The sequence below is a fragment of the Microtus oregoni genome, unplaced genomic scaffold (genome assembly GCF_018167655.1).
Source record: "Microtus oregoni isolate MIOR12 unplaced genomic scaffold, Mior012 000069F_ref0000032, whole genome shotgun sequence".
Classification (NCBI taxonomy): domain Eukaryota; kingdom Metazoa; phylum Chordata; class Mammalia; order Rodentia; family Cricetidae; genus Microtus; species Microtus oregoni.
Window position 1 is genome coordinate 1,422,547 of NW_024543976.1, and position 25,870 is coordinate 1,448,416.

The 25,870-nt window shown below is 40.0% G+C and overlaps 1 protein-coding gene and 1 pseudogene across 2 annotated transcripts in view; one reads left to right on the forward strand and one right to left on the reverse strand.

The window, feature by feature from the left end:
* Positions 1-25,870, reverse strand: part of LOC121440611 (WD repeat-containing protein 7-like) — a 284,512-nt gene that overhangs the window by 66,468 nt on the left and 192,174 nt on the right. For both annotated transcript variants that reach the window (XM_041641378.1, XM_041641377.1), the window contains one exon: positions 12,406-12,592. In XM_041641378.1, the coding sequence (XP_041497312.1) occupies positions 12,406-12,592 (187 nt within the window). The remainder of the gene's footprint in view (positions 1-12,405; positions 12,593-25,870) is intronic.
* Positions 4,038-4,135, forward strand: LOC121440691 (annotated as a pseudogene).

Below are 25,870 nucleotides of genomic sequence, written 5' to 3' on the forward strand. Positions count from 1 at the left end.
CCTACAAGGCGATACAGACATTTCATAAATGAAAAGCCAGGTCAAGAAAAGCTAAGTGAGGAGCTAAGGTAGTGGCGCACCACAGTCCTTCCATGTTTGTTATCCGGGTTTCCTAAAAAGATTAAATGGAAAATTCCAGCACTAATCAATACGTTCTAAAATGTATGAAATTTAGAGTAATGTGATAAAGTCTGAGGCTGCATTGTCTGGTATATGAATCGTATCTCTGTCCCAAGTACACACGCAGTATATGCTGTCTGTGTGGTCACTTTGAAGGTATCAGCAATGCTTATGTGCAGGTGGCCCTCTGGAGATACCGAATACTGTATCACAATGCTTATACACACAGTTCATCTTACCTGTCTCTTCATATACGTACCACCCAAACAACCAGAAAACATAGTATGGTTTGATATTTGATGGAGGGATCTATATTCATAAAACTTTTATTATACTATGTCGCTATGATTATTCAATTTTATTGTTTTTCTAATATCTTACAGTGCATAAATTATAAATTCAGCTGTATTACAGATCTCTATGTAAAGGAAAAATACTACATATAAAAGGCTTTGGATTACCATGGCTTCGTGAATTCACTGGGAGTGTTAGAATGTGTCTCCATAGGTAACTGACCTTTATAGAAAGCAGAGAGTAGCGGGGCATGGTGACACTGAGGTGACCTACATTAATGAACTGATAACATGACTAAATTTAGTTGCTTTAGATGAAAGGCTACACTGCTTGCTTCCCTGAGAGAAGTTTGTGGGATTTGTTGAGATACTGAGGTTTCAGATCTTTTATTAAATAGTTTAAATGAAGAATAGCTTCACGTACCAATTGGGTTTATTATAATATTTGAGACTGCTCACTTAGGACTGAATAACCAACCTATCGGGGGCTCACCTCTGGAGAAGACTAATCCTCCCTCTCTCAGCAGCAGGGTGTAGCTTCATGCTGTATCTAGAGATGACGCTATTGGCAGCAGGCATCCTAGTCCTCTGGTTCTTACTCTTTTTTTTTTGGGGGGGGGGTTCATCGTCCAGAATTTTCTCTGAGCCTTAGTGAAGGAATTGTGATGCAGATGTAACAGTTAGGGACAGGTACCCCACAGTCACTTATTTTCTGTGTTGTGACCAGTTGTAGGTCTTTGTAGCAGACTCTATCTGCTGCAAAAGAAGCACCTTTGAAGAGGCATGAGAACTACTCTCGTCTCTGTGTATAAACATAAATATTTACAATACAGTTAGAAATTACATTGGCTTAGGAAAGTGGCAGAAGTGGGTTCTCCTCTAGGGTCTGTGATCACTCCAAGGACAGACAGACAGTGGACTGGGTTTACAGTAGCAGACATGTATTCTCTCCTGTTGAGTCAGCCTTGATTCCAATTAGACAACTGGTGGTTATTGCCAAAATAAAAGCCACGACAGCACTATTGGGAATATCTGGCTAGGCTGCCCATTACTGTGGTTCCTAAGTGTCCCAGCTAGGAAAGGCCTAGGGTTCGCTTTTCTCCCTTGGCAGCTCGCATAGCACCTTTTCACACCGTGGAACTTGGAGTTCTCACTGTGATTGAATATCCCCCCAAAAGCAAGGATTATCCTCCAGACTATACAAATAACTCAAAAAAAAAAACCCAAACAAACCAAAAAAAAAAGATAATCAAGAAAAATATCAATTTAAAAGTGAGCTTTGAATCTTAATAAGAAGGAATGAAAATGGCTAAGAAATATCTTTATAAATGGTCAACATCCTGGGCAATTAAGGAAATGAAAATTAAAACCTCTTTGAGAGTTCATCTTAGCCCAGCCAGAAGTCTAAGATCAAAAAAATAAAATAAAATGACAGTAAATGCTGGTAAAGATGTGGGGCCAGAGGACCCTCATTCTCATTGGTGCAACTGTAAAGTGGAACAACCCTCTGGAAATCAGTGTAGCGGATTCTCAGAAAGCTAAAAACAGATCTACAAAATGACCCAGCTATACCGTTCCTGGGCCTGTGTCCACAGGACTCATCTGCTTAGCCATGTTCCTGTGCTCTATTATTTGTGTGCTATGCATTTTAATGTGAGATTCTATCTGAATGAGAAGCGTGGAGGGGAAGGGCTGTTTGTTTCTGGAACCTGTGTGTAAACCCAGCCTTACTCTATGCTCTTGATTCTGCTCATGGGCTGTTGTGTAGATCATTTGTTTTATAGATCTATGGGATAGGCCTTTGGGTTTAGTTTTTATTCAACAGAAATTGGATATCACAGACTATTTTACTAAGTACTTCCCTAAACACATATGCACGTGCGTGCGCACTCATACACACACCCCTATCCAATCAGAACCACCAGGGATGAATGCTGTTACAGATTAAAAACATGGATGTAAACATAGTCTCCTTAGGCAGAGATCCTTCTTCTCATGACCGTTCATGAATCCAATTCTTTGGCTTCTTCCATTTTAGGAAAATCATTTCAAAATTTCCAAGAAGAACATTTTAGTAAAATGTTACCATCTAAGATAGTGAGACATCAACCTTTGTCAAATTAAGGAATACTCTAAGTATACATTCCAGGAAAACATTAAGCTTTCTGCAAACAAGTCAGCAAATCTTAGACATCAGTAACAAGGCTTTGAAGACAGTCCATATCAAAAACAAAGAAAGCTAACACTGTTTTAAATACATTCTTACTACATGACTCCCAGGATTTCCAGCCCATGCTTTCTTGGAAACACTGGTTGTTAATATCGGTTTCCCTTGACAAAGAATACACAACACCTCTGTGTCAAGTGAGAGCTTTACCTTTAAAATATTTAAAATTTTTAGTTAGTATTATTATTGTATATGTATACGCTTGTGGAGGTCAGAGGACAACTCTGTGGTCCTCTCCTCCTTTCACGTGGGTTCTGGAAGGAAACAGGTCATCAGGCTTGTATTGTTGGTCAGTGAGTGCCATCACTCAGTGAATCCTCTCATCAGTGCTGAGAGCTTCAGTGTATAACTCTAGGCAGTATTCATTTCCAACGCTCAAAGATAGAAAATTTTCCCTACTCTTTAGACATGTATCTTTTAGAAATATTTCCTGCAGTTGCATATATTTATGGTAAATAAAAAATTATGCTGACCTGGTTTATGTAAAGGGCTTTGTTAGATTATAAACCCTTGTAGGTTAGTTTTTCATAATAGGAAAAATTGCCCAATGTACAATTCTAAAGAATGTTTGTATTTGTAGTGTATTTCTCTTGATCCCTCAAACTTACTAGAAATGGTTGAGTCTGAGTTAAAATATTCAGTTCTTCTCTTTAACCCTATATGGTTCAAAAGGAACCCTTCCAGTGTATGGTGCTTTTCTGTATCTCAAAGATTCTCGGCTTCCAGCAGCTCTGTTTCCCTGCCGGTGTTCGGTAAGCTGTGACAATACCTGAAAAGCAATAGGCTTTCTGAAATCCCCACGTCCTCAGCTGTGGTAGCAAATGACAAGCATGGCCCCTCAACAGCTGGGCTGCGCTCCACTGTTCTTCCACAATAAAGGCTACACCGTGACTTAGGCAAATAGAATCTGAATCCCAGGCCACACAAAGCCAGGAAGAGGCCAGTCTTTCAAGAGCACAGGAGTTTTCTGCTTGCCTATAGAGCAGAATTTGCCCAACATTTCTAATACTTTATCAGTATATAGAGACTCAGAGATCTTATTTTAAAAAGGACTTCTTAAAACAAACAAAAGCTGTGTTTCTATTTTTATCATAATTAACTGGGTAATTATGAGATTCGATTATTTCAGGAATGCACAGCTTCATTGTGTTATTATACAACCCACATTGAATAAATATACCATCTTGCCCCTTAAATCCTCATAAAAGCTGCTACCTCTGGATCGCTTACCAAACAAATAGCACACGCCTTAAGTACAAAGGTTAAGAAATAGGAATCGAGAGTCCTGAGTGGCCTGATCCTGCGCATGCAGAGTGCACTGGGCCAGATTAAGTTAATGGAGACTGTCATCTCTAAAACACAGTTTTATTAAAATCACTGCCTATCATTACAAATAAGTAAGAACCAACATATACTAAAACTGGAACCATCAGAGAGGATTAGCATGCCCCTGTGCGAGGTTGGCAATTAAATTTGTGAAGTGTTCTACATTTCAAAAAAATTTTAGTGATATTTAAATAAAAAATTTAATTTCTATAAGGTACAAAATCCTTAATGAAAATTCAATTAAATCCAAAAGTACATTTAAAATTTTGCATTGACCATTTTTTTAATCTTTATTTAAGTTGCTTTGAATTTTATAGGTGTAAAGATTTTGAATAGTTTTATAGTTTTAGCTTTTGGAGTCAGCTAGAACTGAGATTAAACCTGTAGTTAGAGACTGATCGTTCATTTTCCCAGCAATAACCACACAGAAACTGTGTTATGTACAATACTGTTTGGCCAATAGCTTAAGCGTATTGCTACTAGCTCTAATATCTTAAATTAACCCATTTCTATTAATCTACATATCGCCACGTGCTTATGTAGGTGGCTTTCGTACGGCTCAACAGACTCTGGGGAACCAAGCTGTTGAAGCTGTGCCCAACTCTTCCATGGCTAGCCTCCAAAGGACAGGACAGGCCCTGGAGAGCCAGGCTGGGGATGCTGTGTTCCCTCTCCCGTGACTAGCTTTGTAGAGCTGCAAAGGTCCTGGTGAGCCAGGTCAGGATAGCTACAATCCCTTTTCTGTGACTGGATTGAGTACCCTCTTGCATGACTACAAACCCATGGAAGCTGCATACCCTTTTCCACAGCTGGCCTCCCCAGGGCCTGCCACGACAAGGAAAGAGGCACCCCCTATTGCTGCTGACCTTTCTAGGACAGAACAAGCCCTGGGGTGCTAGGCCATGTGTTGGCAAAGGCTGTTCATTCGTTTCCGGCTACTTAGACCTGAAATAATTACACAGAAACTGTATTAATTAAGTCACTGCTTGGCCAATCACTTAAGTGTATTGATAGCTGGCTCTTATATCTTAAATTAACCCATTTCTATTATTTTATATTTACCACGAGGCTCGTGGTTTACCAGCAAGGAACAGCCGCAAGATCAGGCGGGATAGAAACCTTCGCCATCAAATGGTGCCAAAGTGGACAACTGCATCCACATAAAGCCTGAGAGAGCTCGGAAAGTAATTCTAGACACAAAAGAACAGAATTAAGCATGGCTTCTTGATAGCAGCATTTTCTCGGGTGGGCTCTGTTTGCAAGAGGCAAGCAGAGGCACAACTCCTTTAAGAGAGGCTTTATGACTCAGCTTTAGCTGCAAAAACCTCGCAGCCCTTTTAAGAGGCCCCATCACAAAGCACTTAATTGGTGTTTATGAACAGCTGACAGCATGCTTCTTGGTGGTGGCATGGACCTTGTAACTCCATAGGTTTTGACAATAAACATGGCTCTTGGTAGTACCTCCACCGTGAAGCTAGACTCTCAGAAAGCCAAGGAATGTGATGGATTCAGATGTCAAAGCCACAGCTTTAATCCTAGCCATACTGGTTAGCAAACTAAAGACTCATGTGGTCAGAAAAAGAGATAAACAGTAAAGATAAACTCGGACGAAAAAAACGAAACAAACCTCTAAATGATTTACAGTGTGCTTAAAAATATATGCAGGTTTGTGGGGGGGGGGGAAGAATAAAGAATAAAGTTCTTAAAGACGGAGAGAGAGAGAGAAGTTGGGTGTGCTGGCACACACCTTTAATCCCAGAACTTGGAAAGACAGGTGGATCTCTGTGAGTTCAAGGACAGCCTGGTCTATAAGGTGAGTTCCAGGGCATCCAAAGATACACAGAGAAATACCATCTCAAAAAAACCAAAAATTAAAAATAAAAAAAAATACAGTTTAAAATAAAGGCACTTAAATATGGAAAATACACAGAGAATCTGGATACTGCATGTTATTGTGTCATCTTTGAATTGTTTGATGGCTGAGCAAGGAGCAACAGTTGCTAAAAGACATTTGGTTATAAATGCTGCTGGATTAATCCAACATATATATTTTGAAAATGTTTTGAAGTCAAAATTTAAGTCAAAAGATACATTACTTTGGAAAAGAGGTTTTGCTTTTGTTTCTTTAGGAAATGGGGGCAGTGAATTCATTCTGGGTTATGAAAAATTAGGTTTGAACAAGGAAGAGCTCCTGAAACACCTCTGGTAAGAGCGGATGGCCTGGATGATCCAACATTTCAGAGGACCTCAATTGGAGTTTCCTCTGAGTTCTACATCCAGAACAGCTTCAAGACTGTTGGCTGAGATGATCAAGACTCACAAAACAATCCAGTTAGGACTTGACCATAATCATAAATTTTCTTTAGGTCCCCATAATATTATCAGTGCCTGCAATCAGCAGGAAGTAGCCTGGAAGAAATGGATTATGGATGTTTTTCTTTGTTTAGTGTATTGGTTATAAGTTGTTATGGATAATGGTCAGAAGGAGATTAGATTCAGAGCTATTGTTTTGAAAAAAAGGGGGGAGGGGAAGTGCTCTGGGACAATGGTCTTCTACCCTGTAAAGATTTGTCACTTGTATTGGTCTAATAAAATGTTCACCGGCCAGTAGCAAGGCAGGAAGCATAAGTGGGGCAACCAGAATAGGAGAATTCTGGGAAAAGGAAAGGTTCAGTCTGCAGTCGTCACCCAGACACAGAGGTAGAAAGATGAGAGTGCCTTGCTGATAAAAGGTACCCAGCCACGTGGCTAACACAGACAACAATTATGGGTTAATTAAGATATAAGAGTTAATAAGAAGCCTGAGCTAACAGGCCAGCCAGTTAATGATTAATATAACCCTCTGTGTGCTTCTTTGGGATTGAATGGCTGCAAGACCAGGCAGGACAAAAACCTCTGTCAACATAAACCCAGTAATTTTTACCATCTAGAAAACAAGAGATAGCATCTCTCACAGATTCATACACTATATCTGTGTGTGTGTTCACTTGCAAAATGGGAAAGATCATGTTTACTGCCTTGGGCTTCTGTATACCTAAATGAATGTGTTTGCAATAAGCACAGCACATAAACTCCCGAGTAGCATTGTATATTGGTAGAGTAAGCAATAAAGGCTCAGACGGAGATAGAAATTAGGTAAGCAGTATAGGGTAAAAAGACTTCCAAGAAAAGAACCCAGTTTTATCTAGACAAAATCCCAAAATTCCCTTGAGCCCCTGGCTGCCTCATTGTCAGAGACACCAGAAATTTAGAGGGCTCTGATGTCTAATTTAGTTCCTAAATGATTTTAGGGTCACCTCTTCAGAGGTTGGTGTGTAGAGTAAGAATTAGGTTCAGTAAGGGAAACCTCATTCTTGTATGAGGACAGAACCCCTGGCCTGTGACCTAACGCTCCAGTTTGCCCAGGTCAATCACTTAGTTAAAGAACCACCCCTAGGAAGACAGTTTACAGTAAGTCATGGTAAGGAGGTGGGCAGAATGTATCTTTTAGAGGAATATTGTATTTTCCTTCTCAGAATATCCACCCCTAGCACTGTAGTTTACTGGTTTGCAGCCATGCAGCTTTGTACATCTGCCCACTTTTCTGAAATATTCAGATTAGTATATGTTCCCTTACTTTCTTCTAGGTCTTCTCTAAGCAGTCACTGTTTAACACTTTGGGACTCTGCAACATTTTAGGCTTTCTTACTTCTCCCCAAAGCTTCCTCCCAGTCGTGTGGATGCTTGTCTGTCATGTGTCTGACCTTCATGACAGGACAGCTTAAACAGCATGACCCTACCCCCCACAACACACACATACTCCTATTCTCCTCCAGGAAGCTGCTGAGATTTACAGCTTGCCTGCCATGGGTTTTTTTTTCCTTTTAAACTCTAATAAAATTGTCCTTGAGCTTCCATTTGAGTCTGTTCTTAAATTATTGATTAATTACACTAAGAGCTCCGAGAGGTGAATCCCAATCTCCCCTGGATCAATTTAAGACTGCACTTGGAACCCGCAGATCTATCTCACATCAGTGCACACAGTAGGTGCTAACTACAAGTCAGGAACCTCCAGCTGCAACCAACCTTCGGCCTAACCGTTCTACTTCCCAAAGACTGCTGGAAAGGAAGCAGTTGTGTTTCTTAATAGGTGAATTCCAGTTTGCATCCTGCTGTTAGGTCAGAGGACATTTACTTTCAGTTGGCATTTGTTTAGAGACATGCCAGAGCCTGGCCTGGTGCTGTTGTGTGTCCCCGTTATTCTCCACAGCCTATTCTGATGTGAAAACCCAGGCACACCTGCTTACCCTGTTAATCATCCCAGAAGGCCTGTCAGCGCCTTTACCAAACTCACCTCCATGTCCTGTACATTGTGAGACAGTATCTTTGATTCCACCTGAAACTAGAAATATCTAACACTAATCCTTTCATATATTAGTTAATAAATAAATGCCTGCATGTTAGTAAGCACAACTTCAAGCACAATAACTGGGAAAAAACACTAGAAAAAAGTGCTGATGTTGTCTAGACAGAACTAGACATAAGTGGTAAGTCAAAATTCTACTGAAAGGTGTTATGAATTCTGGGGAAATGTTCTATTGACCTCAAGGCACCTTACAGGTCTGTGACAAAAACTCCAAGTTCCAGTTCTTACAAGGAATGCCAGTACTTGAAAGAGAGGGAGGAAGAACTCTTGGGTGATACAAGAATGGGAATAAAGAGGGCAATAGTTGCTATGGTTGCTCTTTCCATAAATGTGAACTGAATTTTTAAGCACTTGGCATTATATTAACTTTTTCACACTGCGAGCTTAGCATCATGGACAGAATCAAGGCAGTTGATCCCTGTTATTGTGTACATAGCAAATCAGCCACAGCAAGGCAGGAGGAGTGGGGTGGCTAAGAGTCACCTTTGAGCCCCTGAGTACACTGCTGTTTTACTTCCCTCATCTCAGTCAGTACTCTGTAGCATCTACCAAGTGTGTCATGGATGGAAAAGACCATTTTCAATCTAAATCTTGTTAGAGATTAATAAGCAAACATTTTGTTGTTTATTATGCAATTTATCATGATGGAAAGTACATTGGACTCCTCAAGGCTAAATGCTGACACATTTGTTTATTCAGTGTTACGTAGAGAAAGTCATACTAATCTTTGTGAGAGAAAGTATGTAAAAGCAAGATTTAAATTACCTACTGAAAACTACAGGATTTATGTCTCTTGACACTCTCTGAAGATGTACATGTTTACTTTGAACATGTTTATCTTGCTAATATACGCTTGATGCAAACTTATTTTAAAAACAAAATTATAAAAACTAAAACTAAAATGAAACCTAACCTTCATTCCAGGAAACAAAACAGAATATAAACTTGTGAATTTGGGTTTGAACAGATCTGAAAACAAACCATTTTATTGACTAATTAAACATACTACATGTTTCTCAAGTGCCTGCAACCCATGCTGTGCTCTCCTGTAGGTACACAACGTCGAGTAAGGAGGAGACTAAAGATAGAAAATATGTTCTTAAGATTTTCGCAAAGACCAGCTGTCTTGTACTATTGGTGCAAATGTATGGGCCAACACCCCTCCTAACTCCAAAAGTTACCTGGGAAATATCTGCTGCCTTCCTTTATCAGAAACTATTCTGGCCACTAATCTATAAAGCTGCTCGCTTGCCAGCCTGTAATCTGTTGAACACTGGGACTACCCCAACAGCATCTCCACTTACACAGCAACTGCCACGGTAACTCATCAGTCTCTTAATGCTCTGGTTGTCTCTATTTGACTGGCCTGTGGCATATCTGTGGGCCATCATCTTGATTGCTAACTGATGTAGAAGGACCCAGTTCACTGTGGGGAATACTAACCCTAGGTGGGCTGTTATAGGTACCTATACGTGAAAGTTAGTTGAGGCCAGGGCATGAGCAATCAGCATTCCTCCATGATTTTGCCTTCAAAGTCCTTTCTTGACTTCTCTCAAGGATGGACTTTGACTTGGAAAGTGTAAGGGAAATAAAACTCCTTGCTGTCCTAAGTTGGTTTTTGACAAAATGTTTTATCACAGTAACGAGAAACAAATTTAAAATACTTAAAATGTTCTAACCACTCCTCTTAAGTTCTTTGCAAATATAAGCTCATTTTAGTTAGCATCGGCCTTTTGAAACATTAATCCCATTCATGTAGCTAGGGAGACCTAGAAGTGACATTAGAAAATATGGAGGTGTAACAAGAGGAATAAGAGGAAAGCAGCTGACTAGTGTTGTAGAATATTATTTTAAGGTGTGTTACATTTGTTTATGTTCTGCGATATTTAATGATGTAAAGAAGTGTTGCTTTTGCTTAGGCTGCATTTGTTTAACTCTGTGAAGCTGTGTTATTATGCCTGTCTAAAACACCTGAATGGTCTAATAAAGAGCTGAACAGCCAATAGCAAGGCAGGAGAAAGGATAGGCAGGACTAGCAGGTAGAGAGTATAAATAGAAGGAGAACTCTGAATAAAGAGGAGAAAGAATGAACAAGGAGAGGAAGATGTCAGGGTCCAGCTACCCTGCCACACCACCAGTCACAGAGTAAGAGTGAAAATAACATATACATAAGTTAAAAAGGGAAAGGTAGATGGGATAATTGAAGTTAATTTAATTTAAGAAAAGCTGGCTAGAAACAAGCCAAGGCATTTATAAGCAATAATAGGTGTCTCCGTATGAATTTATTTGCAAACTGGATAGTGAAACACCCGCCCCCCCCAAAAAAAAAACAAAGACCAAAAGAGTAATAAAATCATTTTAACACCCAACATGGGGCTGGAGTAAAAAAAATCCAACAATCTAGGTTTGCAGTGAATACCCTCCTACCAGTTAAGGCGGGGGATAGGTTTCCACTTAGTGCACTTAGCACATCTAACTGAAGGACAGTAGGCCCCTAGCGTGCTGTAACTGGAGGGAACCGTGCATAAGGGAAAGCAGCCAGAAAGCAATGAGCAGATCATTTTAGTTCTAAAAAGGTCAACAATAACGACACTGGCATGTCAGTCATTTTTCCACAGAGATGTATCATGGAGCAGTCGAGGAATTTCTACCACTTTCTATTCACTAGAATGAGATACTTTAAAAAGTAGATGGAAAAATGCAAAGTTTGTTTGCACAGTGCTGCTGATGATGAAAATTCAGCCACTATGAAAAACTGTTATGTGACTCCTGGAAAATTTAAACATGGAATTATAAGTTCTAGTAATTCCACTTTGAAAATGAAAATGAGTTCTCACATAATCACTTATACATGGATGTTCACAGTAGCTCTGCTCACAAGACCAAAAGGTAGAAAATAGCACATGTCTATCAACAGATAGACAAGACAATATCTAACCACAGGTAGGATGGAATTCAGCTAAAATACAAAATAAAACAGTCAAATACTACAATATGGATGGATTCTGTAAGAGGGATAAGTGAAAGAAGGGAATCATAAAAGAATACAGGAGCGTGGCTTCATTTCTGTGAACTACCTAGGACAGGGAAATTTCAGAAAGGCTGAAGATCATTGTTCCTAAGGCATGTAGGCAAAGCAATGGGGAGAAAGGCACCTACCCGGGGCTAGCACTATTGGGAACTAGGCAGCCGTGATGGCTGGACACTGTCAGCTTACTTTTGCCGACAATCACCAACTTTATGTCACTTGCACAATACACCCCAGAGACAGCTGTTTTCCTGGGTCAGGAGACTGGGTCCTAAGACAGCACCAATGCCCATCTGCATACCACAACCCCTAGCCAGCTCATCAGCACACGTTCCCACTCAATTCAGGCTCTCAACTCTTTCTGTACATTTTCATCTTCTGTTGTTCTTAAAGTGATGATGATGTTAAAAAAAATTTAATGTATTTCATTTACTAAGTGAATGTGTGTGTATGCGTATCAGTGGAGGTCATAGGACAACTTGCAGGAGTTTGTTCTTTTCTTCCATCATGTGGGGCCAAGAGATTGAACCTAAGATTGTCAGTCTTGGTGGCAAGTGTCTTTGCCCACTGAGCCAACCTACCTTCCCAACCCCAAATTGTCTAGTTCAATCTTCTATTATTAAAACAGTTTTGATCTAGGACCAATTATGTATATCATTTTCCCTATAAATATGTTTACACAATTATTAATCAGTAATGCCTTAAGGTATAATAAACACAATTTGAAAATTATGTAATAGATCATTCATTATCTTAAGGCTTCATCTCAATTTTCTATTTTCTGTTGAGTTTATATTTTTTTGTGTGTGTGTTTATTTTTCAAGACACTGTATAGCCCTATCTGGCTTTGAACTTGCCGCAATCCTCCTGACTTGGCATCCTGAGTGCTGTGACTACAAGCGTGGCCATCATGCCAAGTAGATTTACTGCTGATTACACACACAGTTTCTAAAGTACAACCAACACCTCCAACAACAACACCTGAACCCACTGGGATCACACATACTTGGCAAGTTGTTTCTCAGCATCTGCACACAGCTCCAGAAGCCCCATCAGCACAGCGGACACATCCATGTAAGGCTCCCACACAGTGAACCCTCGCCCAATCAGGTCAATGGCAGTTCTCCGGATGGTGCTGTGAGGAGGAAGCTTGGGACTTGGTGGCTGTAGCAGAAGAAATGTCAGTGCCTTACCTAAAAAAAGAAAAAAAAAATCAGAATATTAAGTATACTTTGAAAATATAAATATACTTCAATTTTTCCCAAAAGGGTTTGAACAATAAACCCCTAAGAGATTTCAAGCTTATACTTTGTTTAGCCCTATATTTTCAAGAGGAAAACTTAGGCTACATACAACATTTTACAGTATATTAAGTGCTTAATTATATAACAATTATATATAAATATATACTTCTATATTTAAATATGAGTGACCTAGCTCCTGATGCCCTATTCAAATCAGAATCACAAATTAATGATGGTTCAAATAGTGTAACCTTTTTATTGTATCTAACACAGGTAATGGGCAAACATGCCCATCTTTAGATGGACTCGTCTTTAAAGGCGTTATCAGTGGAGGGGCTACAGAAGGCACCATGTGAGATTTGAGGTTTGAGACATTTCTTTCCACATTCTGGTACACTTATAATACCATTCTTCACACAAGTTTATTATATAAATAATAGTAGCAAAACAGAATTTCTAAGTCTGATGTAGCCATCTAACTTTGGATCTGCATGTTCCCTTGTATACTGAAGGCTGAGCCTAGTGACAGGATGCTCACCAAAGCTCAGTGGCCATTAACTACAAAGGACCATTGACTTTAAAAGGCACCTTGACACTCAAAAGGGGAACCACTAGAAATCATGGGGATTTAACTAATTAATATATTCATTCATTAGGGTTTTTTTGTTTATTTTTGTTTTTTTGACAGATTCTCTGTGTGAGGCCCTGACTGTCTAAGAACTCACCATGTAGACCAGGCTGGCCTCAAAGGCACAGACATCTGCCTCTCTGCCTCCCAGGTGACGGAATTAAAGGCATATGTCATCACCTGAGGCTAAGAAAACTAATTTTGAAGAGCTTCTTTTGTTTGTTCTCCAAAGGAGAAGTTACAAAGCCGTTCTGGAATTGTAGCACAAGCAACCCACTGAGACAGGGCACGCTGGCATCAGGTACACTCTGAGGGAGAAGCAGGCTTTCCTAACCTTTAGAGACTGCCACTTCAGTTACTCACCGAGCCTCTGTATCCTTGTCTATGAAGAAGTGGCAATGATTGCTTTCTCTGATGAAAGGTACACGTGTGTACTGTGCTTATGCTACAGAATGGATTCCCAGCGAACTACTCTAGTAAGTGCTCAAAACAAGGCATGCTGGGTTCATAAAGAACATGATCAGTTAATACCCACTTTCCTTCCTTCCTTCCCTTATTATTGTGTGTGTGTGGATAACATCAGAGACAACTTCTGGGAGATGGTTCTCTCCTATTATGAGAGAGTTGGGAAGAAAATTCAAGTAAGCAGGCTTGGAAGCAAGAGCCTTTCCTGCTGAGTCATCTCACTGACCCGATGCACCCATTTTCTTAAAAGTGTATACCTGACACAAAAATTAACTACTTATTCTTAAATAGTCAACTACTGAGTAGAATGGCTTGAAATGGAGGTGAAAGGGAAAAGTTCTATTAGACTGAGTCTACGGCTGCATTCTGTATATGGTGATTCTGAACTTCTCAGTCACAGAACCTTTTAAATGAAATGCAAATACATGCAATGGAATTTTATTCAGTTATATAGAAAAATAAGATCATACATTTGTAAGAAAATGGATGGAAATGGCAAGCACATTAAGTGAAATAACTCAAATTCAGAAAAAAATTTCTCTTAGATTCTAATTTTTATGCATGTTTCTAGGGGTGTGGGTGGAGCTCATAAAACTAGAAAAGGAAGCATCAAAGTAGAAAAAGATGTTCTTGGGAGGCAGGGAGAGTAACAGATCACCTGTGACTTAAAAGAGAAGGGAGGCTAGCTCCTGCCTATAAAGCTTGACAACCTGAATTTGGCCCCTTGGCATAGGGAAGCTGTCCTGACACTGTCTGCATGCTGTGGTCTGGCAAGGCTCTGCTCCCATCCACACCACACCTCCACACAACAAACAAACAGCAGGGGCGCTATGGGGAAAGGAGGAAGACCAGCAGAGGGGAATTAGCAGGACAGAGAAAAGGATTGAGTCAAGAGCATCATCATCAACAACAACAAAAGAACACATGAAAGTACCACAACAAAATCAATACTTAAGAAAACTTGTTAAACAGACACACACACACACACACACACCTGGTATATACCAAATCATTTCCCCTAAAACACTACATACATAGACACAGCCATCAATTCTGTGTCAGAATGACAAAGCAGTCATGACCATGGGTTCACTACTCATACATAAAACTAAAAAAGTAAAGTATACTCAGGAGGTCTCTGAGGGAAAAAAAAAAGAATCTCCCTGAAAATACTTCATAAGGGAGTTATGAATTTACCCATGTTCAACCACATCAATGAACTAGTAAACCTTTTATGCTTTGGTTTCAGAACAAAGAATTAACATATTCCTTTTTAAAAAGTAGTCCACTATTCTTTATACTCTGGCCATGTCTTTCAAACATGTCTGTGCCATTTCCTCTTTCTGTTAACTGTGCCAGTCTCTTGAGGGCAGGAATGGTATTTCTTGTTCCCCTCTGCATCTTCCAGCTTCCACAGCACAGCACACACTGGTGCCTACCGTGGATCTCATATCTGCCTCTACTGCATGTGCATTCTGAAAGCAGTCCCTAATTACGGTAAGTCAGAATGCTGGTACAAAATGACAAGAAAACTGTCACCTTCCTGTTTGTTTTCAGGAAGTTGTAGAAGCGGCAGAGAAACCCATTCTGCTGTTCTCTGCAGACTTCCTTAAGCAACAGCAGGAAAGACTTCCAGTCTCAGGGGGGCTCCCTCAGGCAACAGGGAGTAAGTTTCCTAGATACAATGTTTTAAGCATTTCAGTGGTCAGCCCCTCTTACTGCAGGCTGCCACATGTTTGCTGAAGTTTGTCTATGTTGTGGGCTGATGTCCAATCAGGCATTGGTTCGAGAGGTTGGTTGGTTGGAGAGGCAGGGTTCACATTCAGCTGGTGGGAATGGATCATAGAGTTCCCTAGCATACTTGAGAAAGAGTCCTGAAGGTAGAAGAGATAGAGAAGAAGGATTCATGGGCCTTTCTGAGCACAGAAGTAAACTGCGGCAGTGGGTGTTTCGTTGTCCTTTGTGATTACCTCAGGTTTTTAGCTTTCATACTTGTCCCTGAATTTTATTTTATAATAGATGATAAATGAAATCAAATGTGATTCAATATGGGCCCCATTTGTAGGCAGAGTTTTTTCTGTCCTGCCAGTCAGCTCTATCCTACCACTTGGCACCCAAATAACCACATAGAGACTTCTTATTAATTATAAATGCTTGGCTGATAACTCAGGCTTATTACTAACTAGATCTTACATCTTAAATTAACCATATTTATCTATGGTCCACCACATGGTGGTACCTCTTTCCAGCATGGCATGTCTATTTCCTGCTTCCTCTGCATTTGGCTGGTGATTCTGTCCTTCTTCCTCCCAAGGTTCTCTCAGTCTGGCTCTCCCTCCTATGCTCTTCCTTCCTAGTTATTGGCCAGTTGGCACTTTATTAAACCAATGAGGGCAATACATATTCACAGTGTATAAAAGGATTATTCCACAGCATTTTTCCCTTGTCTAAATAAAAAGGAAGATTTTAACTTTAACATAGCAAAAGTATATATAACAAAAACAGTTATCAATTAAGAATTATAGTTACAATATCTAGTCTAATTGTATTTGGCAAAATTAGAGACAATACTCTATTATCTATCTTATCTTTGTCAGTCTGAAGTTTTATACCTAATTTGCCTTTTATCAAAACAAAAAACCTTTAATTTTTGTATTTAATCTTTAACTCCATAAAAGACCCCAGAACGGTATAATATTACCTAATAACAGGAACATCTGGCTGCCTAGACAGTCACCCAAAGTTAATTTAAGATATTAACAAATATAAGCTATCAGCTGAGCATTTATAGTTAATAAGTTCTGTGTGATTATTTGGGAGTTGCTTGGCAGGACAGAACTGACTGGTAGAAGAGAAGAACTCCACCTATACACATGAGTTCTAAGTGATGGACCTGGCTGCTCTCTAAGGGTCTCGATCTAGAGATGCTGAGGACAGCTTCCTCACAACTCAGACATATTCATTCTGAGAAAAACAACAACACAAACAAATAACAACAGCAAAACAATAAAAGACTGGCTACTTGGTATTTCCTATCACTGTTCTGGTGTGGTAGAAAGGGCAATCTGGAGGAGGTGACCACATGACCTTGAATGAAACGGCAGGGAGGAGAAACCAGCAAGGGTTTCTCAGAAGACTCTTATGCCCGCAGTGCACCATCAGAGTGCCTGTTCCTCTCATATGTGGTAGTGACCAGCCATGAATGATAAAGATGGTGCCTAATGTGAAACACAAGATCTCTGAGCACCATTGCCCATGCATCAATCATTCAATGACCTTCTGCAGTTTAAACTGTAGTCTCCAGATAACAAAGATTCCAACCATTATGCCAGGGCAAGTTTCACAGATCTGGGAACCCATGTGGAAGGCATCAAAAGATAAGAGAGAGAAATGGCTATCTCCACACATGGCTTTAAAGTCTATTAATAAGAAAATATTTTTTGAATTTTTTATGAGTTGTTTTAGAATTACAAAGACATACAAATGCCAAAATTCCACATCTGTACCAGAGAACTTATTCAAAACAACATACGTAAATCACAGACGTTACAAAGTTATACTGAATTAACTCTTCTGGTTTCAAGACATGTTGGTCAGTAAAGATGGTGAGAACTCTCCTGTGTACCAGGTTTTTTCTTTTGGACTACCAAATAGCTCCCAAAACATAACACAGAGACTTTTTATCAGTCATGAATGCTTGGTCTTAGTTTATGCTTGTTTCTGGCTAGCCTTTTTTATTTAACTTAAATTAACCTGTTTCTCTTCATCTACATTTGGCCTGGGGGCTTTCAACTTTCTTTCCTTCAGTATATATTACTTTCAGTACTTCTCATGTCTGTCTGGAAACTGCATGGCTTCTGGCCCCAGGCATCTCCTTCTCTTTCTTCCTTGTGCTCTTCTCCTTCCTCTCACACTCCCATTCTTTTCAAGCTAGATTTCTCCTCCTATTTGTTCTCTCTGCATGACAGCCCCACATATCTTTTCTCTGCCTAGCTATTGGCCATTCAGCTTTTTGTCTTGCCAACCAGGTGCTTTAGGCAGTCAAGGTGAAACAAATACAACATGAACATAACACACCTTTACACAGTTAAAGTAACATTTTGCAGTACAAACAAATGTAACACATCTTTGCCTAGTTAAAGTAATATTCCACAACACTCCACAATCTAAATAATGACATCAATGCCCTAGAGGAAATTTAAGTAGGAATTAGCTAATCAGAGGCAAAGGTAAATGGAAGAAAACAGTCAAAACAAAGCAAAACACAGAAAGATCTGGAAATTACATAGAATTTTGTATGACTCTGAACAGGAAAGTACTATAGGGTATGCAGCAAGCAATTTCTGCTACTCCTCCCTGCTTATCTTAGAATGAAATTCTTCCCTCTCTCCCTCCTTCCCTCTCTCTCCCTCTCATCCCCTCCAACACCCCCTCACCTTTCTTCATCCCTTTCTCCCACCCACCTCATGGTGCTAGGGACTGAAGGTAGGCATAACTCATGCTAAACAAATAGTATGCAGTGAGTCATAAACTAAGTATTTAACAAACAACATTCTGCCTTTCACTTATTCTAGCTTCTTTTTAGATTTGTTTTTATTCTTAATTATGTGCACAGGTGTGGTTGCCTAGACGTCAGAACAGAGCATTGAATCCCCTCAAAGTGGAGTTAAAGGCAACTGTAAGTCTTCCTGTGTAGAGCTGGGATTCAAACTCAGGCCTGAGCCACATCTCCAGTCTCCAGGTCTCCAGACAAGCGTTTGATACCTCTTTCATGGTAATTTTTACTTGGTCATTTATTTCCAACCTGATCCATATCCAACACTCCCTTGGTTATGTGAAACCGTAAAAAGGCCTTCCTTCCCTGGCACAGGCGTAGCACAGCGCGGCATTCACAGCTGCAGCTTGGCAAACCCTGCTTTAAGTTGTATGTGAGCAACACAGTCAGCCACCCTGCTTTCCAAGAGTCACCTACAAACCTGTCTTAGCCCAAGGCCCGATTCCCAGGGTTCTAAGATTAAATGAGAAAAATATCAACAATAAGGTATCTATCTTAAAAGAAAAGTTGTTAAATGGAAAAGAATGCTTATTTGAGGTGATAATGGGATTACTACTTTCTTGGTAAAATTACCTTCTTAACATCTTAATGGAATACAGACATTTTCAAAACCATTACATACAAAAGTATTTTATAATGTTGGTATCAGACAAAAGAAAAAACTTGAAACAGTTCTAAATTTCCTCAAATGTAATTAGATATAATTCTATAAATTTTACTGGTTTATGGTACTTCAAACACTGCAAACCACAGCCACTTAGAGAGATTTAATGTCGTGAGGAACTAAAAAGAAATGCTGTCTCTATGACTCACAAATACTAAGCCCTACTCCTGGGCACCAGCTCAGGACTACACACGCCAAGGGGTTCTACCCCAACTCACCACAGACTAAAATTATACATTGCTTTGTGCAACCTGGAGCCACAACCAAGGTCAAATGATGGAATTCTTAGCTTTCCCTACCTGTAAGTGGTACGGACAGCGACAGCTTTACAGTGAGAATTCAGCATGCAGCTCGTCACCATCACCTCTGTGCAGCTGAGTGTACAAACACAATGCCAACTTCAGACAGAGACTCAGCCCAGGAGAACGAAATAAAAGCTGAACACACAGAAGCCCAGCACTGGATAAATCACAATTAACTCAGAGCCTCTGGCTGTTGAGAAAATTTTGTCAACATACAGCCAACAGTGATATCAATAGCTAATATTTTAGTGCAATTTTACCTTATTTCTTAGTGTTTGAAGGTATCAACTTTAATCTTAATCATTTCGAAAAGGCCTATAAAGGAGCAATGGTTCAAGAAAACGTTTATGCTTTGTTCTAACAGTAAAACACTAAAACTGAGGAAAGGGCTGAGACCAGAAAGCCAAGCAGAGCCCCTGTGTGCTGCGCTGAGAAGAGGCAGCATGGCTCACTCACTGCCTTGTCACAAGGAATACTATTCAAGCAGAAACTGAACAGTATTTAATTCACTTCAATTCAATCAAAAATAAAAATCCCAAAACAACAACAAAAACAATAAATAAATAAATAAATAAAAAAATCAACAGTGCTTATATTTTGTAGTTGTCTCCCTAGTTACAATGGCTTTTCAAAAATAAATATACAAATCATAGCTCACAGGCACATGAATGCCTTTGTGCTGTAATGATATTACAGAAATGCTTAATGAATTTGTATTCTGAAACATGTATTCATCACAAAACACAGACTCGATTTATTAAAGAATGTTATATATATAGTACATAAAAACGTTTCATTAGCTGAAAAGACATAGCTAAGCTATCCACTTCTATGGGCATCAGGTATTCTTTTCATCCTCGTTTCTTTAATAACATCCATATACTACTGCTTCGCTTTTGCCCACTGACTGAACCTCACAGTGAGACCTTCTGTTCCATTCAGCACATCACAAACACAAGAGGCACGTAGAAAAGCCAGCTTGTTTAGTCCACATAGGATACACACACCCCACATAGCCACCTGCTTGCTACATACAATAGCACATCACCAGAGTGTATGTATTTATTTCCACAGCCAAGTTAGCAGATCCCACCAAGACACAAACTGAATTCTATAGTACTGGTCTGCTCAGTTTGTGTAGAATGTCACTAAACAAGAAAAGATCTTTGCAAAAGTGTGAAACCAGCGACATTCTGCCCAGGCTCTCATTTGTAATTTTTTCAACCCTTTCACGGTAATTTTGCCCAAGACTTATCATCCTTTCTAGTTTGAAACTGAAGAGCTCACAGGACTCCTGCGCTTACCTACGCTGCGTCTAGCACTCACTGCCATAAGCATTCTAGCAGTCCGCACCCTGCCAGCAGGAGCCAGCTGCACTGGGTAACTATAGGCTGCAGAAGACGGGAGGACAACGTAAGAGAGGGGAGGAGGCATCAAAATCAGAGCAGCTCTGGGTTTTATGGCAGAAGCTTCAGTTGTATGGCAACCAATGCTGATGGGAAAATATTAGCCAGAAAGAAAATATTTAAGAAATAAAAATTAAAAATGAACATAGTATCAAATCAGACTTCAGCAAGGGAAAATTAAATGATATTTTCTTATTGGTTTAAAACATGATTAACACTTCACAGCATTTTTCTACATGGCTTCAGAGACCAAACCCTGCTACCGTCATAGCTACTGGAAGGAGACATAATAATGATCTCTGCTCCTCTCACTCCCATACTGGGCAACAGTCCTAGTTACAACAACCTCATTCAGCAGACTTGGACTCATGGATGAAGAAACAGCCACTAACTGTCCACTAACTGCAGAGAAGGAAAAGGGGTCATTTAAAAAAAATACTTTAATTAATAGCTCAATTACAGGGAAATTCCTGAGGGAAGGAATATTATATACACTTTAAACCAAATGAATTTATTATGATTTATGCCATTACAATGAGTGCAAAATGAATAAATAATGATTAGCCACTTATTTCAAAGTGTAACCTAGTGAATGAAGCCTTTTCCCACTTGCTTTGCCCATCAAAGAACAGGGATGGCAGAGGGCCAAGAGAGTTCTATTTCTTTGCTTCATACATTCTGGGGATTCCAACACATTGCATCACACAGGTACTTAATATGATTAAAAATGACGCTAATATGTGTGATTTGTAAGTATGGAATAATTAGGAAACACTTTAATTACTAGGTGCTGGAGGCACAGGCCTTTAATACCAGACTTACGAAGCAGAGGCAGGAGGAGTTCTGTGAGTTCCCGGCCAGGGTTACATAACAAGACTTCGTCTCAAAAACAAACAAATAAGCCAGACAATAGACACACACACTCTCAGGCAATCATTTTGCTTTCTGTACAGTGTAAAAAATAAGTCATCATTTCTTTTGATTAAAGAATTAAATGATCCATTTTGAAATAATTACTAGTTTCCTTTCTTACAATGAAGAGTATAAATTCAAGGTCTTTTGGACACAAAGTACAATTTTTTTCCTTGACTTACTGAATGTCAAATTAACAAAGCTGTACCACATAGGGGAATTCAGTCTCGTTTTGCTTTGGTATAACTCATTTTGGACAACAGACTAAAACATGAGATAGTCTACCAACACAGGGGTACTGCCCAGTGCACATGGCCTTCTACCTAAGACAAGTAGAAAGGGCCAGTGGTTGAGAAGTTGTGGGTCGTCAATGAAGAACAGAAGTGGATGTTTACAAGATCAGAGACCTGTTAAAAATCTATAATCTACTGAATGTTGGCCAATCCAAACTTTTCTTTATTCTCCTCTCAGCAGGTAAAGGGCTCCTGCAGGACTCATAGATGAGAGGGCAGGAAGGAGGTAGGGGAAGGGACCCCACTGATGAAGTGCTGCTTCATGCACTTCAGAGCTAATTATCTTTTCATAAACAGTCTCACTGAGGGCCGGAAATGAGCCAGATACTACTTTCCGTCCCAAATTTTAGGCTTCTACAATGCTTCGGTAAGAGCCAGATGACCCCACAGATACATCAAGTACTACAAGTGCTGGGCAGAAGAACAAAGTACAGCAGCCGAGGAAGTGAGGGAAAGAGCAGGGAAGAAGATGGCTCGGAGCTTGAGCAGAGTTAGAGAAATTCATGACTGCTTTAGGAGAAGCACAAAAGGTCTGAGGAAGGTGCCTGCCCAGGACACCTGGGACAGTGAAAACCTCAGTGTAGCTGCATGGCAGTGAACAAGGGGAAGGAGCAGCAGGACATGTGGGCACAGGAGAAGTCACACAATGGACTGTGCAGGGCTCTCCAAATGTGGGCTTTACTCTAAGTGCCATGAGGAACTCTGGGGGATATGGGGAGCAGAGTGGCCTTGTCTTGTTTCACAGTGGAAAAAAGCTGGTGCTGTGCACAGAACACATTATATATAGTTGAGGAAAAGGTGACATTAGGAAGGCCACATGGGAAGAGCTTCCAAAGACTCAATAAAAGATAGCAGACCAGCAAGAACTGCAGTAGTTGTGGAGGTTAAAAGTTGTTTTAATGGCAGACCATAGAGGATTCATTTAGGGCTTAGCTATTTTCATGACAGAGAGGAAGTAGGATTCCAAGGATTCTGGCACAAACAACTAATGTGAATGACAGTTTACCAAATGCCATTTACCAAAAACAAGTTAACAGCAGAAAGAGCATTGTCTGCCTGCTGTTTATGCAGGGGACAGCGATCTAGTGTAGTTTTGGATATTTCTCTTTGCCTCTCTCCCTGTTACCCCTCTCTCTGTATATGTATGAATTGTTTATGTACATATATGTGCCATGACACACATGTGGAGGCCAAGGGACAACCTTGGTGCTCACCTTCCACATTGTTTGGGACAAGGTCTCTTGTTTTTAACTGCAGACAGGGTTCCAAGGACTATTTCTGTCTTTGCCTTCCATCTCCATACAGCAGTGCTGGGATTATAGGTGTGTGTCAGCAGGCCTGGCTTTTAGGTCCATCCTGGAAAGTCCAACACACCATGCTGCACGGCAAATGCTAGCCATCCCTCTAGCCCAACTGTGGACACTTGAGGGTGTGTGAGGACCATGAGTGAAACCATTATGTGTGCCTTGGAATAATGTGATGGTTATAAGGTATGTTCAGGAGCCAGTCACACACAAAGCAACTCTACTATGACAAACTTAAGGCAGGCTCTAATACATTAATGAACCAGCCCTAAGCTGTAAATCCTGAAGGTGCCCAAAGGACAAGACAAGAACTAGAACTTTAGAGGCAGCCCAACCCCATGCCTAAGACATGGCATCTCAAATCACTGCACTGATTTCCAGTGGCAACAGGGCTTTGAGACTGGCTTACTATAACATAGAATATCTGAAAGGCGATCGCATGTAGACATCTTAATTGCCAAGTGCCTTACAGCCGCTGGCTCTGCTCCTCACAGGGTGGGTTGTTAGCTGAATTCCTGGATATGTGGGTTTAGGTATAAAAACTAAAGCTAAATTTTAATCTGGAAAACAACCATTTATTTGCATAAAGAATGAACATAAATGTAAGAGAACTTTTAAATACCAAAACAGTCAGTGGCCAAAGAGACGAGAGAAGATGCTACCTCAGAAACCATGAGAAGGAAGTTTCAGGTTCCAACAGAGCTAGAACTGTCACGTGTGACAACAGACTGACAAAAAGGATAAAATGTGATAATGGGATTTGCCACTGTGTAAGTTATAGGTGATATTAATTCGGTTTCAGTAGAATGAAAGGTGATACTTAATATATAGATATTACATATTACATATCTATATATTAAATATAATCTATCCAAATGAAAATATTTTTACTTCCTGTGCTGATGGATGACTGCCATGAGTACTGATAATAACTTGTTGACCACGTAGCCTACTACTGGTGGAGAGGGGTGGGTAAGTGCAAGCATTTGAGTTTATATTCTATACACACATTTATCAGCCATCTGTGGACCTCATCAGCTTTCAGGAGCAGTCAGAGTGAGGCTCTAGCCTTTAATGCAGAGAATGGCCTTTCCAAGACGGATTTCCCTTGTCCTTCCCACCTTACCAAGGTCTGGGTGCCACATGACTGCCCTTTGATCCTTTGTCATCCAGGTGCTATTAAACACTTGGTGGAGGGAACTTGTCTATTAAACCCCAGAGTTCTGAAGTTACTACTCAATCTGAGAAACATACTCAGTTCTTTTGTCCATTTGCACAACTGTAATATATATAAGAACCCAACTATTAATTTTTTACCATTCCTTTCTTGTTTATTCCCAAGATCTCATATTCGTATCATATCACAATAAAAAAAAGCATTTCAACCTTTAAGAGACACAGTTCTTAAAAATTCAAACTCTTTAAAAGTTGTCTTTTAAAAATACCCTGTCTTTTGTAACGCTGTAAGTCTCTCCAAAATATCCAAAATTACTTTAAAATTACAGGCGCTCAGGTGTGGTTTACATGAAATAAAAAACAAGTTAGAGATTTATTCTTTCAAAAAGGAAGAGCCAGGACAGAGTTGCAGTCAGATCAAAGCAAAACCCAAATCCAATGGTGTAAAGGGCTCAAGGTGAGATATCTGGGATTTGCTCATGATCTTGTGAGCTCCAAAAGGTCTAGCCAGCTCCACTTCTCTGGCTCTGCTATCCAAAGCATACATGGTTTGCATCAGAGGCTCAAGCCAGCTCCCACTCCACGTTTGATGCTGTCCTTGGTAGATGCCCCATGCACTGGCATTTCCAAAATGCTGGGGTCTCCACTGCAACTTCACTCTACCCATGCCACGTAATACCAAAACTAAACTTCTCTCCATGACTCCTTTAATTCTGGGGATCAACCAAGGCTGAACCTTCGCCAATGGTTTCTCCTACCCTCTTACTGTGCCAAGCCTAGCCTGCTTCCCGTGACTCCTTCACGACTTCCCAATCAATACCACCTGGGAAAATCTTACATATTAAGGAACTCAACTATTATTTAAAAGTACAAGAAACTAGGGGCTGGAGAGATGGTTCAGTGGATAAGAATTCTTGTTGGTCTTTTAGAGAATCCAGGTTTGATTCATAGGCTCTACATGGTGACTCACCGCCATTATTAACTTCAGTTGCAAAGATCCAGGGGTTCCAAAACCCCTCTTGAGACCACCATAAACACTAGGCACATACAAGGGGCCCATACATATATTTGGGCGCAAATAGTCAAACATTTAAAATAAAAAATCATATGAAACCAAACAATGATCATCTCTCATAAAACTACCATTAACCAAAAGGGAGGGAGAAATCCGGAAAAAAAAAAAAGAAAGAAAGAAAAAAAAGAGTGGGAAGGAGTGAAATACTCCATTATAACCTCACAACAGCATCTTCTTTTAAACAGTTTAATCAAGATAATTAAGGAAGCCAGGCGGTGGTGGAGCACGCCTTTAATCCCAGCACTCGGGAGGCAGAGGCAGGCGGATCTCTGTGAGTTCGAGACCAACCTGGTCTACAAGAGCTAGTTCCAGGACAGGCTCCAAAACCACAGAGAAACCCTGTCTCGAAAAACCAAAAAAAAAAAAAAAAAAAAAAAATTAAAAATAAAAAAAAAAGAGATAATTAAGGAAGTCATACTCTCATTGCAAGCTATCTTATGATGAGAG